The sequence below is a fragment of the Poecilia reticulata genome, chromosome 14 (assembly GCF_904066995.2).
Source record: "Poecilia reticulata chromosome 14, P_reticulata-male-v2, whole genome shotgun sequence".
Lineage (NCBI taxonomy): Eukaryota > Metazoa > Chordata > Actinopteri > Cyprinodontiformes > Poeciliidae > Poecilia > Poecilia reticulata.
In genome coordinates this window covers 15,145,041-15,161,462 of record NC_088843.1, presented here as the reverse complement: position 1 = coordinate 15,161,462, position 16,422 = coordinate 15,145,041, and the positions used below count along the sequence as shown (strand labels likewise).

The 16,422-nt window shown below is 41.6% G+C and overlaps 1 protein-coding gene across 3 annotated transcripts in view; it reads left to right on the top strand.

Annotated features, from left to right (window-relative positions):
- flrt1a (fibronectin leucine rich transmembrane protein 1a) overlaps positions 1–16,201 on the top strand; it is a 73,606-nt gene extending 57,405 nt beyond the window's left edge. For all 3 annotated transcript variants that reach the window (XM_017308712.2, XM_017308710.2, XM_081615586.1), the window contains one exon: positions 11,946–16,201. In XM_017308712.2, coding sequence (XP_017164201.1) covers positions 12,032–14,089 — 2,058 coding nt within the window. In that variant the 5' untranslated portion in view covers positions 11,946–12,031 and the 3' untranslated portion in view covers positions 14,090–16,201. The remainder of the gene's footprint in view (positions 1–11,945) is intronic.
- Positions 16,202–16,422: the final 221 nt, after the last annotated feature.

Sequence of the window (16,422 nt, the reverse complement as noted above, 5' to 3'; positions counted from 1 at the left end):
GGGGCATCAGAGAGAAGGGGGTAATTACTAATTCACATCTCACTTTTCATAATTGTTCTTCCATCTAACAATTTTGCACTGTGTTGGGTTGGTGAAATCCCGACAAAATACATTAAGCCTGATGATGGTAACATGACAAAATGTTTCTTAAGCCGCTTTCCAACCCGGCAATTTGCTGTATCTTAAAGACAACTGGAAAGCTATTCAACCAGAAATTACTTCATGTAAGTGATTTTCTGTGTTGCGTTGCTGTTGTAATTTCCTTTGAGAAATACATTATTAGCCAAAGTGGATTTTAACTGGATGGCATTTTGCCAGCATTTATTCCTTCTGTCAGTCCCAGGAATTGCCGCTGTGCATTTTCACTTTCAGCAAGAAGCTCAACAAAAGCTGCTCAAAGACACAGAGGGAAGTGGCTGCAAAGCAAAAAAAAAAAAAGATGAAAACATTTTAAAACGCAGATGCAGAGTAGAAAAAATTCTGTTCATGTCAGCTGACGGGATAGGCAAAAAAATAAGTAAAATAAAATAAACTCTCACATGATTCTGAAGCTCGAGTCTTAGTCAGCTGCTTTATTGTTCCCACAAGTCCCACACGCATGTGGATGACATATGCAAACGGGGGAGCAAGGACGAGAATAAATGTCTCCGAAGTGAAACTCGGAGCTTCCTTTTTTTAAACCCCCTGCAGACTGAGAGTCGGTCCCCAGACGTCCCGGCTGCGTGTGATGTTCAGAGGCTGTTGGTTTGTGGAACGCTGAGAGCTTAACATTTGAACTGGAATTCGGAGAGCAAAGCTAATCCGCGTCTTAGAGACGCCGAGGCATCGGTTGAACCGGGGCGCAACGTGAAGACGTCGTCCTAACAGCACATGAAAGAGACTGATCTCATGTTGGGACAAAAGGACATAAATCATAGAGTTATTGGTGTGACATTATCAGGAAGCGTTGCACTGAAAGGCATCCTGTCATGGAGCTGCGTTCGAGGGCCACACACTGCTGCTGTGGGTTGTAATCACTGGAACTAATTGTGGGGTGACTTTGGTGTGCGTCATATGCCACCAATGTGTGTGTGTGTATGTGTATACGTGTTTTTTTTTTCTTTATATTCATCGTATTGTGTAGATCACACTTTCTGTTTTCACTTTAATTTGACATCCTGACAAAAGTTCAGTTACTGTACAATAAAGTACGTAGGCCTCAGCAACACAGAGGATTTTCATTCCTCTGAATTCACCTCCACATCACTAGATTGTTGTTCATGTGTTGCCTACTAGTGAGATAAAAACACTTTTATTTACCTTGAATCACTTTGTTTTTTATGGAGAATTATAATCTAAAGGCCAGTGAGGTGCAGCTACGGCTTTGGTTTTCCTAAAACAAAAAGAAAACTATATTTCTAATGGGAATAGGTCAAGTGGATGCTTAGCAGTGAGAACCACCTTACTTGGGTTCAGGCTTTTTTTATGTGTGTTTTTCTTGCTGTTCATTTATGTTTGGCGTCTTTTTTACATTCAGTTCACATGTTTGTTGTTGTCAGGACAGTCTGTAGTTTGTTATGGTGATCTGTTTCTAGTGTCAGTCGATTCCCTTGGTTTGAAGTTTCTTCCAGTTGTAGTTTTGCTTCCTTTGAGTTGATTTCTGTCCCTCCCTCTCCTTCTGCCTCACCGGCACCACATTTCATCTGATCACCTCGTCTGGTTTCTTTGTCGTTTTCCATCCTGCCTCCTTTCATCATCTCATTGTTTAGTGTTGGATTCTTCCATTTACTGGCCACTTGCTTCATGACTTGCTCTCTGCGGTTTCAGTGAAGGTTTTCATTATATTTATAATGCGTTCCATTTAACCAGTATTTTACTCTGCATTTGGGTTAGTCCAAGCCAACAAAGAGCCTCGTTGTTCCTGTTTAATAATATTTGAGAGATGTGAAAGGTGGCGGATCACATTTTCCTACAAAAATCTCTTTGTTCTGATCCATTTTGTCCTGGAATTACAAAACAATTGAATTCTTTTCTTCAAGGACACAACATAGCTCATGTCTCATTGTGATAACCGATTGGTCTACAGAGTCAAAAGTCAGATCTCTGAGATAACAGGGGCTGTTGTTTGTGAGCATAAAGTTTCCCATGTTTGCTAATGTGCTTTATTATAGGATTTTCTCATCTTTTGCCTTCTGTACATTCAAAAGCTGATTCTGCTGATTTCCATGAATCATATTAGCAAGTCAACAATCCAGCTCTCGAAATGGTTCCCTCCACGTTATGCACGATAATTACCTGCAGTAGCGACTTTGTTTTTATTCAGTGTCTGAGCCAAATGAACTAGCAATAGTGAATCAGAAGTTTCACTTTCTTTTAAGCCACCAAACCAATCAAACAACCTTCTGCTAGCTATATGCTGACTTATAGACTGTAAGGCATGACAGCTGATGTCTTAAGAATATCATAATATAATATATAGACACCTTTTTTACTAATAAAATAAGCTAAACCCTCATGAGAAAGGCCTTAGTTGACTTTGTGAGACTTTTAGCTGTTTCCATTCACTTCTGCTGTTTCCTAACAAGTTCCTTTGGCACAGTTTTCGACAGAAAAAGGATTATTGGTACCTGTGTGCATCGGAGTAACAACGCTGACCAGAACCAGGACAAAACCTGAACGCCGTCATAATTTCTATTGTTTGCTTCTTACAATATTTACATGTTGCTGTAATACCTGAGGGCGTTATTTTTTGGTTATGAGCTCTCTTCTTTACACATGACAGACATCCACAATTTAACACTAAAGGTTTAGGAAGATGCCTTTCATTTGTTTTTCTCAGATCCATTTTCGCCCTGAAAGAAGAGCCTCGTTGTGTGACCGGCCCTCCCACAGCCTCGCGTTTATATCGCGACCCGTCAGGGTTGAATTCAAATCTAACCAATTAAGCTAACCAACCTCCCTCTCAGTGTCAGTGTCTCTCGCAAATAAAAGAAAGAAAAAAAAAATCCAATCAAAGTTGTTGCTGAAGCGTGACAACCACAGGCTGACTCTTTGACTTAAAGGAGGGGGGAGATAAATTTGCCTTTTATAGGCGCCATTTAAAACCATGAAGTACATTTTCATAAAATCCAGAAGCTAGCTCTTCCTGAGATTAAATTATGTTCTCTATGTAGTGTTGGGACAACATTAAAAGCAGAGCTGGTTAATCTAGAGGCCCGTGAAGCCTTGATTGAAGCCTTGAGTGTGACCACAGTCGCAGCTCGACATCCTCTGAGCTTTATTTACCGTTTGCTCTGCCAGCCTCGTTCTGGTGTCCCACTGTATCAGGCTCCAAAGTGGCAGATGTCTGACTTGCTTATTTCTACCTGTGGTCGGACCAAATTTCGCTTGCGGTGGCAAGAAACTGGATCTCAACTGAAGCCAAAAGCGGGGAAATGCATGCAGAGAGAGCCGTCCACACTTATTACTCCTCCTGGTAATGGTGTGTAAAAAGCCTTAAAATGCTTTTTTTTTTAATTTTTTTTTTTATTGCAGCAGCATGATTTCATGCTGAAACTTTTTCTGTATTTGTGTGAGATTTTGTCTTTTTTTGTTTTCTGTTCAGAGAAAATTTACTAAAACAACTTACTGTTGTTCTGTCATTAGTTCTGTTTCAAATCTTTTGCTCTGAAGTTAAATATTTAGATTTAAGCAACTAGCTGTTTTCTTTAAAGCCATTTTTTAATGATAAAGGAGGACACCTGCACTTCTTTGATTTATCCTTGTCTTTCCCATTTTAGGGCAGATGGACATCATGGTTCCTTAAATAAAAACTCTTGAAGAAATCTCAATTTTTTTTACATCCAGAAATGCGTCAGAAAAATTTATTTGACCAGAATGTTTAGCTTCTACTGTATAGCTGCGGTGAACACTGGTGGTTTAGATGACAAAAAGAAATCAATATTATCTTTGAGGATTATTTTCTCATGCTGTGTATTTACTAATTGGAATTTTAATAAATGTATTTATTTATTTTGTGTGTTTGAGAGAGAGGAAGAGGGACACTGAGCGATAACAATAAACATTTATTTATTTGAAGTTTTTTTTCCACATTTTTGAGTTTTTTGTTTTTTTATTCAAATTGCACAATATCAGGAAGATATCTTCAATAAAAATGTAGCAATGTGGTGTATTTTTATTTATTTTGTTTTTATTTTTGAATATTATCTCATATTTTAGTCTTACAACTATTAAATGTTGTTTTTGGAAAGGCGGCAGCAGTAATAATAGGAACAATAATTCTGCCCCGCGCCATGCCTGCTCATTCTGATTGTGAAAAACCGTGACATCTGCCTCCTAGAAACTAAAAGCATCGCTTTGCACTTTGTGCCTCAAAGTGTAAAAAATACCACACTTCTGCCTGAATATTAAACTTATGTATTTCTTCTGATCAGCCGCGGAGCAGCTAATGATACGGACGTTTGCTTTAGACGACCCGTCCTGTAGGAATATTGTGAGAAAATGTCAGGAAGAATTTGCAGAGCTCAAACATACTTATTATGAAAACATTTCAAAAGAGCAACAAGATGAAGCATTTGAAAAGCTTTCATTTTTCAGCTATTCTCTTCCATATAAAGACAGACGACTCAATATCTTATAAACACAGTAAAGTAAGAAAGTGAGGCATTTTCTTAAAAATACAACTTTTGTTATCAGAGGTCATCCAACAGTTTTAAATTTCTGATGTTTATAAAGTTTTGAGCTGCATGGATCAGTTCAAGTCGATTTAAGTCTTTGAAAACTCAAATTACCACTTGATCATTTAGAGCACAGGTGTCAAACTCCAGTCCTGCAGGGCCGCTGCACTGCAACTTTTAGATGTGCCTCTGCTGCCCCACACCAGAATAGAATAACGAGGTCATTAGCAAGGCTTTGGAGAACTTATCTACACAAGGAGGTAATTAAGCCATTTCATTCCAGTGTTTTGTATCTGTGGCACATCTAAAAACTGCAGGACAGTGGCCCTGGAGGACTGGAGTTTGACACCCCTGATTTAGAGTCATGTTCCGTAATCAGTGGTGAATCTGCAGCTCTGAACTGCTAATAGGTGAGGTCCACTTTGTTGCTTGTTGATGCGTTTTTCATCCCACCAAAGGATCTTATCAGAAGCACTTTGGCACCACCTAGTGGTCAGAATTATTTTGAATACTGACTGATTCATCTAATTTGCGTAATAAACGTCTACATTTATATTTACTGTATTCTACTGTGTGCCAAATTGTTGGAGATACATTTTTTCACAATAATTCACCAACGGTTTATTCTCACACCAACCCTGCTATTCATTAAAGGACAAAGAACTATAAGTGACTTTTTTTTTCATGTGTGTCTTGCTACACATGGAGGGAAATGTTCACATTTCAATTAAGGTTTTGCTGGGGAATTCAATGTATTTGGGTGAAGTGCAAAGCACCATAAATTCAAATTATGACACACGATACTGAGAGGAATACATAAAATTGCTTATTTATGTCACCGTGACGCCAAAGTGTGTGTTGCATTGCAGAAAGAAAAAAACTTTCCAAATGGGACTTTTATTGATGAACCCGAGGTCAGATCCAGTTCAGCTAAGATAACTGATTCCCTTGTAACACCCTCAAGAAACCCACTGGATTACACCATCGATCAAGGCCAGCATTCAGCGCGTCGCAAAACACTCAATCTCCCCCGCCAAAAAAATAAAAAATAAAAAAATCCCGCCGACTCACGATAGATCCGGCCCCAGCTTTGGTCACAGCGCCGGAGCACAATTGCCGCAAGCAGGATGCCACCCTCATGTTAATGCCGAAAGGATTTAGCTGCAATCCATCTATCCTGAAGCGGGAACGGTGAGCTGAAGGAGTTTAGAGGGAAGCAGCGGCAGAGAGAGCGAGGAGTTGGACTGGTGGCACAGCAGAACTTATTGCGGTGCTGTAGGAATGAAACACGACACGGCGCCGTAAAGCTATACGTCAAGTAGCTTTAGGGTCCTGTGAGCTGCGCAGCCACCAACAAACACACAAGGTGAATCCCCCCCCTCTCCCCCCCCTGAGTGTGAATGTTGTTGGGCTCTCGGCAGACGACCGCGGGGTTTCTCTCGCCTCGTGGAGAACCAGCGGCAAATCCTTCCTATAGTAAATATGGAAAGTGAAATGAGTAATTACGGCCTCCGCATTTTAAGGCAATTAGACGTAAACATCCAGAGTGTGTCAACGTGCGGCGGATGTGGCGAACAGGCAGCTGCGTAATGAAAGCACGGGACTATTTTTAGCCTCATTTCTTGGCTCCGGATCCAACCTTTCATGAACAGTTTCTGTGCTGACGATCAAGTTAATTTGTATGGAATTGATGCTGATATGCAAGTTTTTTTTGTTTGTTTGTTTTTTTTTTTTTACTAATAAGTTGATTTCGTCTTTGTGTTTGAAGCAAGAGCAGTGATTTAGCAATGTGAAGTCACAAGTCCGTTCGCTGACGTACATGAATAGAATAAAGAAAAGAAGAAAATCTGTCACTTCCTGTTATTTAGTATACAATGAGGACAAGACGTTGCTTAATACGTTTTGAATGTGCTGCTACATTTAAATGCAAAGTAACTGTTGACAAGCATGCTGGACCTGTTATCATATTACATTATTCAAAACTCTTTCAATTTCTTGCAGAAGTAGCTGCATGCTTCCAAATTTTGCCACATTATATCCACGTACTTCATTGTTTTGTATTTGTTTTTAAGTGACAGACCACCACAAACAAGCGCATTACAGTGAAAAGGAAGGAAATCAAAGTTTTCAAAGGCTTTTTACAAATAAACATCCTAAAAGTAGGGTGTGAATTTGTATCCTGACACCCCTAAATAAAATCCTGTGCACACATCAACACAAAGCAGTGCATAATTGTGACACGGAAGGAGAATAATGTTTTTCACAATTTTCTTTGAAATTCTATGAAAGTATAAAAGTCTGAGAAGTACGGCCTGATTTGGTAATCGGTCCCCTTTGAGAGGAGGCTTCATGTAACGTCCCACAGCTGCTTTAGGGGTATCTATCTACTGACTTTATGTTGAGACCAACATTTGAGTTTTTGTTTGCTAAATATCTGCAGCTCAGTCGGTTTAGAGGCAGAGTGTCTGTGAAGAGGAGTTTTCAGGTCTTGTGACAGATTTTCCATTATATTTAGGTCAGAATGTTTTACTGGATCATTCAAACATAAACATCCGTTTTCTAAACCAATCCATAGTAGATCTGACTGTGTGTTTGGGGTCGTCCTGCCGGAAGGCGACCGAAGCTTTAAGCTTTATTTAGCTCGATCTGAACACTAACCAGCTTCCCTGTCTTTATTTTTTATTTTACTTATTTTTTTATTTTATTTTAATGAAAGCTACTTCACAGTTTGTTTCCCTGTGTAGATGCTGGTGCGTTCAGGGTGATTTTCAGTGTCAGTTTTCAGTCACACAGAAACTTCCATTTTGGTGTGATCTGATCAGATTCTCCCTCTTCACCTCCTTCAGATTTACCCCCAGGTCTCTTTTCTGCCTCTCTAATAAATGTTCTCCTTGTCTAGCCTGTCATGTTAAGTGTTCACCTCCGACTTGCTGATTGTGCGATACCGTTCTTTATCAAGCCTCTTCACTGAACGGCTTTTTACTAGTTGGAGAACTACTTCAGGCTCTGGATTACATGTAGCTGAATCAGAGCTTTAAAAGAGGCTCAACACAAACACTTCTTTTGCATTTTTATCTTGTAAAATCATTTTTTTAAAACTATGTGTTGTGCTACTTTGTGTTGATCTGTCACTGCAACTGCAGACCTCCAGTTACTACTGCTCTGCAATTGCCTCGTTTGCATGTCGCCCAGTTTGGTCAGTAACCATTCATTTGATTCAGGTGTGTTGGAGCAGAGATGCATCCAATAGTTTCAGGACACAGTGGCAAATTACAGGCATCTGCTGTATCTCATAAAATACCTTACATGTGGGGTTGAGGTGTAAAGAGAAGCTTAAAGGCGATGAATACTTTTCCAAGACATTAGCTGGCAGTTTCCATTCATCATATTGAAAGTCGGAAAATAAATTTGCCTCACAGAAACACGACAATTTAGAAAAAATATGCAATTTTTGATCAAATGTTTTGCACTACCATGCGGAGGTTTTAGGGTTGTGTGGAAATTTGTGTGTTTTGCAAAATTGCAATGGAAACACTTATTTATTTTGCATGATCTATCATCAACAACCAGATGATACTACTGGCAGAAAAGATGAAGAAGACGACAGGAAGTGGGAGGAGGATGATGGCACAGCATGTTCTTTAATGACTTATCGCGTCAATAAACTTCTCCATGATTTCAACTGTTTCTTATTTAATAGAAATAGAGATTTTTTTTTTACATTAGTGGATAATAGACAAAATGCAGCTACTGTAAGGAGTGATGACGTTACATTTTGCTTGTTTACTTTCAAGATTTAGCTTAGAATCTGCAGAACTAAGTAAAAATACTCTTGTCTTTTTTAAAAATGTTCCTTTCATAATCCTTGTTCCATATTATACTCGCTAAAAAATAGCAGGCCCATATGACAAAGATAAACAATCCGATATTATTACAACAGATTTCATCTACCTCAAATACAATCCTACAACTTCTGTGATTAAGCTAACGTATCATTTTCCTCTTTCCGTTTCTTTCTTTGTGACTCTTCCTTCATCCCAGTCGTCACTCTGCCCATCCATTCCTCATGTCAAACGCCTAAATCTAAAATCTAGTGTACGGTCATGTCGTGGAAGATAAGCTGTGGACCACAGTTGTCTGGTTTTTTTTTTCTTTCTTTTCCCATAAGTGAAGTGGATTTTATGATGCGTCAGGCTCTTTAGCCATCTAAAACCCAGTTTTCCAGATTTCCCCTGTTCTATGCCACTATTAGAGTCTTAGTGAGGAGAGGGGATTCAGTGGTCCAGCTAAAAGCTGCTTTCCGTCACACTCTCTCTCCCTCTCTCTCCGTCCTTGTCTGTTTTTTATGCAAATTGATCCAGTTCCAGTATTGGATCGGGTGTAGTCGGGTGTCCAGTACTCGGCCTGAGGCGACCGGCTGTCTAGCTCGCACATTACCCCACATCCCGACTTTACTCCCCGCCACAGATCACGCTCCACATGTGGGTTAATGCTTTCAATTTGATCGTCCGTGGACAGACAAACAAAAAAAGGTCTCTTTAGGTATTCACAAACACAAAGAGCTGTAATTTTTTGGCATTCTTTTGAGCTTGAAGGAAAAAAAAAGAGCAAGCACAAGACCCCAAAAGAAAGAAAGAAACGCTCAAAATGTGTGGCTGTTATTCCATGTAGCACCTGCTTAATCCAGAGAATCACAGCTCAATATGCTCTTTTAATCCCTCTGGTTCTCTGTGCCTCTTCAATCTCACACCACATCTATCTTGTTTTTAAAGGGCTGACCCAAATACTCTAGTGTTCAAGAGACTCGCAGCCAAAGCTCTTGGGATTCAAAAGTCATCCATTCTTTAGCACTACCCCGACTGTCGCTCCCACACACACACACACACACACACACACACACACACACACACACACACACACACACACACACGCACGAGCGCAAACAAATGCCCCCTATGAACATTTACAGCAGAAAACCGCGTACATCTGCCTTTCTGCTCGTAAACCGAGTCAATATCAAACTGCGCAAAGTAACAATCTCCGCTTTTTAAATTTTTTATTTCGCTCTTCAGGTTCCACTTTAAAGAGCACTGACTCCACTCTACTGCGTCGAGGGGACTGGAGTGGAAGTAGGCATGAAAAGGGATTAGTGGGTTGCAAGTCAATTTGAATATTTTGTGGAGTTGGGGGGAGGGAAGGAGGGCGATGCAGCGCAGATGTTGGTGACCAACTTCTGTATCTTTCAGTGTAAAACCGAAGCAAGTGCAGAAAACCGACACCAAAAATAACGTCCTAAAATGTAGTGGCGTTTCATTTTAGAGGAAAAACAAATGCATCGTTGATAAGTGACTGAAAGAGGAGATTTTGAAAGTGCTCGCTTCTATACTATGATAGCTATTTTTAAATTTTTGATGCATAAAATTTGTTTTAACAACGCAGGGGGCTCTATGAGATTCTCATAGTAAAATATTTTGAGTCAAAGTAGATGTATAAAAAAAGAGTACAACTGATTTTATTTGAAACAAAAAAGCAACATATAATAGTCCTACCTCTGAAAATATATTATTGCAATCATAATACTGCTACCTCTAATGGCGATCTGTTGTTACTTTCATAAATATTTAAATTTAGCAGTAGTAGCACCAAGTGTTTCCTTAAAGGAGTTTTTATCCTGGTTAAATAAAAGTTTATGGTGCATTTTGATTTGAGACAACTTGCGATTAAGTGTTTTTTTTTCTCTCTTTGATGTTCAGAGCTTCACAGATGTGACCTTTACCAATTTTTCTACTTTAATAAAAATTTTGCACATGAAATGTAGTTTTATGAATTCAATAATTCTAGCGGCTAAAAGCAGTTTCACATTCAACGTTTTTAACATGGTAGAAAACCAGGGTTAAAGCTTTCTGTGATTAATTCTCAATTATTTTAATTAGAAATAAGGCAAATTACCTTTGCAATTTCTTCAGTTTTAAGTGTAAAAGGAAAACATGAGACCCTGAGACCCTCTTTATACATTAACATGCCCCCACAGTAACAGCCCCAATCTCCACCAAGATTAAACTTAATCCTGCACAAACATTCAGACTGACAAATGACATGCAGTGCTTATTTTTCCCTTAGATGATCCCTGATCTGCTTCGGTGCCACGGCTCCCCGAGTGTTTGCTTATGTTTATGTATTGAAACGTTGATTCACGACACTCGTAAAATTTCGAGGTGACTCCGGCGGCCTTTGCAGAGGCACGTTCAGCGCCATGTTTGCAGATGTGCATTTAGTACATTTGACTCCCAGCAGAGTTTGTCATTCATTTGGTTAATTATCGCGCTGTTTGACTTACACTCCTGGGAATCCTGTAATCTCTATAAGAGGCGACTCGCTCTGGCAGATCACCTCGGATTTGTGGGAGAATCAATACTCGTGCTGGGCTGCGCTTGGCTGCCACGTGGGCCTGAACGACGCAAACCGAAGATGCTGGCTATTGAACTCCGTGATGGGCTCAAGTTGTCACCGATAGTGTTGCAATTTGCCAGTTTCCGAATCCCAGCAATCAATTCCGCGCTACACTGTTGTGATATTGCTCATTTAATCAGCAACAACAGCAAATGAGGACACCAATCACGGCCTCGGTGCAGCTTATGTAAATTCCCCCTGCGCAACCTGTTAATGAGGTACCAATACCTCCTGATTTGGCTGCAGATAATATCTTTGTATAACTCTTATTAATTTTGCCTCATGACCATCTCTGTGTAGCTTACAGTCATACATAATAACTATAGAACTTCCTAATCTCTTCTTAATCATTTTTGCTTATTTTAAAACTTATTATTTGTGCATTTTCTTAAGACGGGCTTTGATTATAAGGTTGAGAATTTATCTTTCATAGCTCCTCTATCTGTACATCAATATTTGCCGGTGCATATGTTGTTTTTTTTTAGCTTTGAATTGAAGGCAGAATGTGTTGAGAGGCTGAGAATCCATGCAGGTCCACCCATGTGTGCACAACCCCCTGATGGTACGATTATTGACTGGTGAAAAGAAAAACTCAGTCTTGTTTCTTGGCGCGACATGCTTCTGCTCAGAAGCAACAACAGGAATATTGTCCCTGTGTTGTAATCTTGGTATTTCTTTCTATTAAAGGGGCTGACAAAACCACAGTAAAATATGCTGTTAAGTATAAATGAGCTCATTAAGCTTGATTGAAATCATCTCCGTTTTCATGTACAACAATCATCTAATTTGCTCCTGGATCAATGTTAACTGCTGTCTCTTTTTTCTCTCTTTCTTTCTCAGGGTGGAGGTCGCAGGATTCCTGCTCGGTGCAGCTTATTAGGAAGCAACACCATACTTGGGGAGGGACAAAAAAAAAGACAGTCTTCATGTTCCTAATAATGGCACCTGTTTGCATGGCCAAACTGGGTGCCCGGCTCTTTGTGCTGTTCCTTTGCCTGACTATACATGCCGGCATGCTTCGGTTTGCTGCTGCTTCTATACAAGGATACTTTGGGGACATAGACATGACGTGCCCATCTGTATGCAGGTGCGACGAGGACTTTATCTATTGTAATGATCGTGGGCTGAGCTCCATCCCATCACTGCCTCCTTCTGCATCTGTCCTCTACCTTCAGAACAACCACATAAACAACCCAGGCCTCCCCACCTCCTTGGAGCGTCATTTGTCTGTACGCGTTGTCTACCTCTATGATAATGAGCTGGATGAGTTCCCCATGCACCTTCCTCCGTCTGTGCGAGAGCTGCATTTGCAGGACAACAACATACGCACCATCCCTCGCACCACGCTGGCTCGAATGCCCCTGTTGGAAAAACTCCACTTGGACGACAACTCCATCTCCACCGTGTCCATTGAAGATCAGGCCTTCGCCGACAACCCGCGGTTACGCTTGCTTTTTCTTTCACGCAACCACCTGTCTAGTATTCCCTCGGGGCTGCCAGCTTCTTTGGAGGAACTGCGTCTGGATGACAACCGGATCTCTACTATCCCGACCCACGCTTTTCGAGGCCTCAACTCGTTAAGGTGTCTTGTTTTGGATGGGAACCTTTTGGCAAACCAACGCATTGCAGATGACACATTCTCTCGTCTCTCTAACTTGACAGAACTGTCCCTTGTGCGCAATTCCCTTCAAACCCCACCTGTCAACCTGCCCAGCGCTCATCTACAGCGACTGTCTCTACAAGACAATGCCCTGACTCACATGCCACGTGGTTCCTTGGACGGCATGCACAGGTTGCTGAGATTGGACTTGTCAGGAAATAACCTAACTACGTTACCAAGGGGGCTGTTCAAAGACCTTGACAGTCTTGGCCAGCTGCTGGTGCGTGGGAATCCGTGGCACTGTGGCTGCAACCTCCGATGGCTTTATGACTGGTTGCATGCCCGCGGCAACACCATCACCGTCAGGGGTCTCACTTGCCACGGGCCGGACAGGGTGCGAGACCTTGCTTTGATTGACCTAGGCAGTGATATGGAGGAATGTGAAGTCGTGAGACTGACAGGGACTAAAGACAAAGGGGCTGTTGGTGGGGTTGAGAGCTCCACTACCAATGCACCTCCACAGGGTTCCCTCTTTACTCTGCGCTCAAAGAGGCCTGGCTTTGGGTTTCCCGATTCTGGCTTAGACTACACTCTTAGCAGCAGTGGTGTGGGGAAGAGCTTGGCGCTAAATGTAAAACCTCTATCTCACAACAGTATTCGTGTTACCTGGAGTGCAGCTCAACCGAGCTCCTCTTTTAGGCTAAGCTGGCTCCGACAAGGTACTGGGAATGCCATGGAATCGATCACAGAGACGCTTGTGCGCGGCGATCGCCAAGAGTATCTGCTAACTTCCCTGCAGCCACGCTCTAGCTATATCATTTGCATGGTGCCACTGGCTGTCAGTTCAGAAAGCAAAGCGTCCGTTTCTGGAGATGCTGACTCTGATGAAGCCTTAGTTTGTGCAAAAGCAGAAACGACAGACCTTAGCTCATCGGAAGAGGAAGAGAACGAGGATTCACGTCAGATTACATCACTGCCCCTAGCAGGGATTATTGGCGGAGCTACCGCCACTGTGTCTTTGGCTCTAATTTTTGGTGTCTTCTGCTGGTACGGGCATAGAACTGGGCATTTATGTTCCCGTGACCACTACACTCGCAGTAGCTCGAGGAAAAGCAAAACCTACGACGACTACATTGAATCTGGCACGAAGAAGGATAACACGATCCTGGAGATTCGCGGCCCAGGTTTCCAGATGACACCAATGCCAGCTTGTCCGCCGATGCAGCCGAAACCCCTTCGAGAGGATTACATCATTCACACCATATTCCCCTCCAACGGCACCGGCTTATACAAAGGGTCCAACCACGTTTCTAATGCCGGGCATGGCACCAACCGTGGCTATAGAGAAGGAGGAATCCCAGATATAGACTACTGCTACACATGATGTATTGTACCAGATGCTGTTCATAGTGTAATTGGTAAAACTGTATAGATGCACAATTTCCCTTGGCATGGACACTTCTGAAGCACCCCTCTGTGCCTTCTTCTTCTTCTGGTCTCCCATTCCAAATGACCTAGGATTCATTACTGAGAGGACTGAATACAATTAACTGAACTGTGTGGGAACAATTCACTGCAGGAAGCAGCAGCCAGTGCCCCAGGTGTAAATGCACAGCTGAGTGTTTCTTCACCATCTTAGTAATGGCCTGTGTATGATTCTCTCTCTCTCTCTTTTTTTTTTTTTTGCTCTTTCCCTGTGACATGTAAGAATGTATCTTTAGTGGAAAGGTCAAACCTGGCGTGGGCGAAGTTGGAGTTTCTTTTTCACACATGGGAGCCGCAGTGGTCAGCTCAAAATGGATTCATTAATGATGAAAAACAGACATTTTTGGTACTTTTTTCTTTCTTTTCCTTCTCACCAGTCACACACAGTATGTAGTCTTATTGACTCATTGCTCCAAATGCCTCAACTATATTGATGTGCCCTATCAGCTACCCGAGCAAAGGGCTTTGTAAAGCTGTGAATTGTTCTGTTTTAAACAACCCAATAACCACTTGTCTTAAAGTAGGCTTGCTATTTCCTTATTCAGTAGATGGCAGGGTTACGACGGTACGAGGGCTGGTCAGCTTTGGTTTTACCTCTTCAGATCATTCACCTGAGATCAGTAAGGTAGTGCTGCAGCACGTGTGTGTAGATTATTTACCATTATCATTACCGGCTGGGCTGTGTTCGGATAATGCTTTGTCGTTTATTTTTCAGTGGGTTGTTCCATGATGAAACTCTGCACAGATATCTTTATTTATATTGTCCTTTATGATATGATTTGCTTAAACTGCTTTTTTTTTGTAATTTGTACCTCATGTTTGTCACAGTTTATGAATTTCAGCCGTTTTCCAAGTTCTGTTTTTCACTTTAAACATCGACGTGAATTGTCGATCGAGTGCGTTTGTACTGTTATGTCATTTCATTATATTTTTTTTAATCAAACCACCCAAAGGTTTGGCATGTGAACCTTCAGATCCCCTTAGGCAACGACCTCAGCTGCTCTTTTCCGACGTGTGCTTCACCCCGTGACCTCAGTTGCTGACTTTTTGGGTTTGTAAACGGTTTCCTCCCCGCCGCCATTCTGACTGAGCGGACAAGCTAATAAAGCGGAGCCTCCTGCTGGAGGAAGGACTCTTGTGAATGACCTAGAAGATGAGGCCAAGAACTGTGAGTGCATTTGAGGAGACTCCAACCACAACACTGTTGACCTACACTGTGGGGCGGCGGCCAAGTTGTGTGGGCGGGTGGACAGGTGGGGGATTGAGGGGGGGGGGCTCATCAGTGATGGCGGTTCACTGATGTTTGTTTTCGCGACCGGAGAAAGGCCTCCGCTCATTCCACCTCTTTTATTACTGAGCAGCACTAAAAATGTAAATGTGTTAGCACTTAGCAGGGAGGAGGAATAACAGTAACGGGGGTAAAGACGCAAACCTGTGTGTATTGAGAAGGATAGAGAATTGATGGCTGCTGCACAGCAGGGTTCAGCGCTGCATAAATCTGTTTGTCATACCTGGATGCGACCCCACCCCCCCACCCCGGGTTTATTGTCGTCTATCAGTTGTTTATCACTGTGTTGCTTCCAAAGGGGAAACCGTTTGTGCTTCCTTTGACTATTCTGTCCGGCAGAGTTTTGTACTAGTGTCAGACAATACGTCAGCGGAATGTAAAATTTACCTTGCACCCAAAATTACTGGCTTGGCTAATTTTGTTTTGGGGAATGTTGATATAGTGTAATTGTGACTTTTTCTTTCTTTCTTTTTTTTTTTTTTAAGTGGGTCTGTTAAAGATGCATACTTCCTCTTCATTTGTATAAATAAAATCTTGGCCACAGCCACATGAATATATATTTTTTTCTGGTGAAAATTATAGAAAATAATAGTGCCATAATTTTGCGTTAAAAGGAAAAAAACAGAAGAAGGGGAAAAAAAGATGTAAACCTGAGATGTGTATGGAATTTGCTTTTTTAATTCATCTTCAGAGGGGATTAATAAAAGTTTTATAATCTTGTTATCACTGCAACCAGTCATTTCACCTCACCCCTGTGGAGATAATCTTTTAGCAGCTCAGGAGGCGTCGGAGCAGCAAAAGATTTCTATTCGAGTGAGCTGTCTTCACGCATAAACTTGACCCACATATTGTTTCAGTTTGAAGGAGGCCTCATGTAAGACGCACCACAGCCCGCAGCCAGACGAAACTGGCCGGGAATATGAGCCGGAGCATGCCAGCCTCTT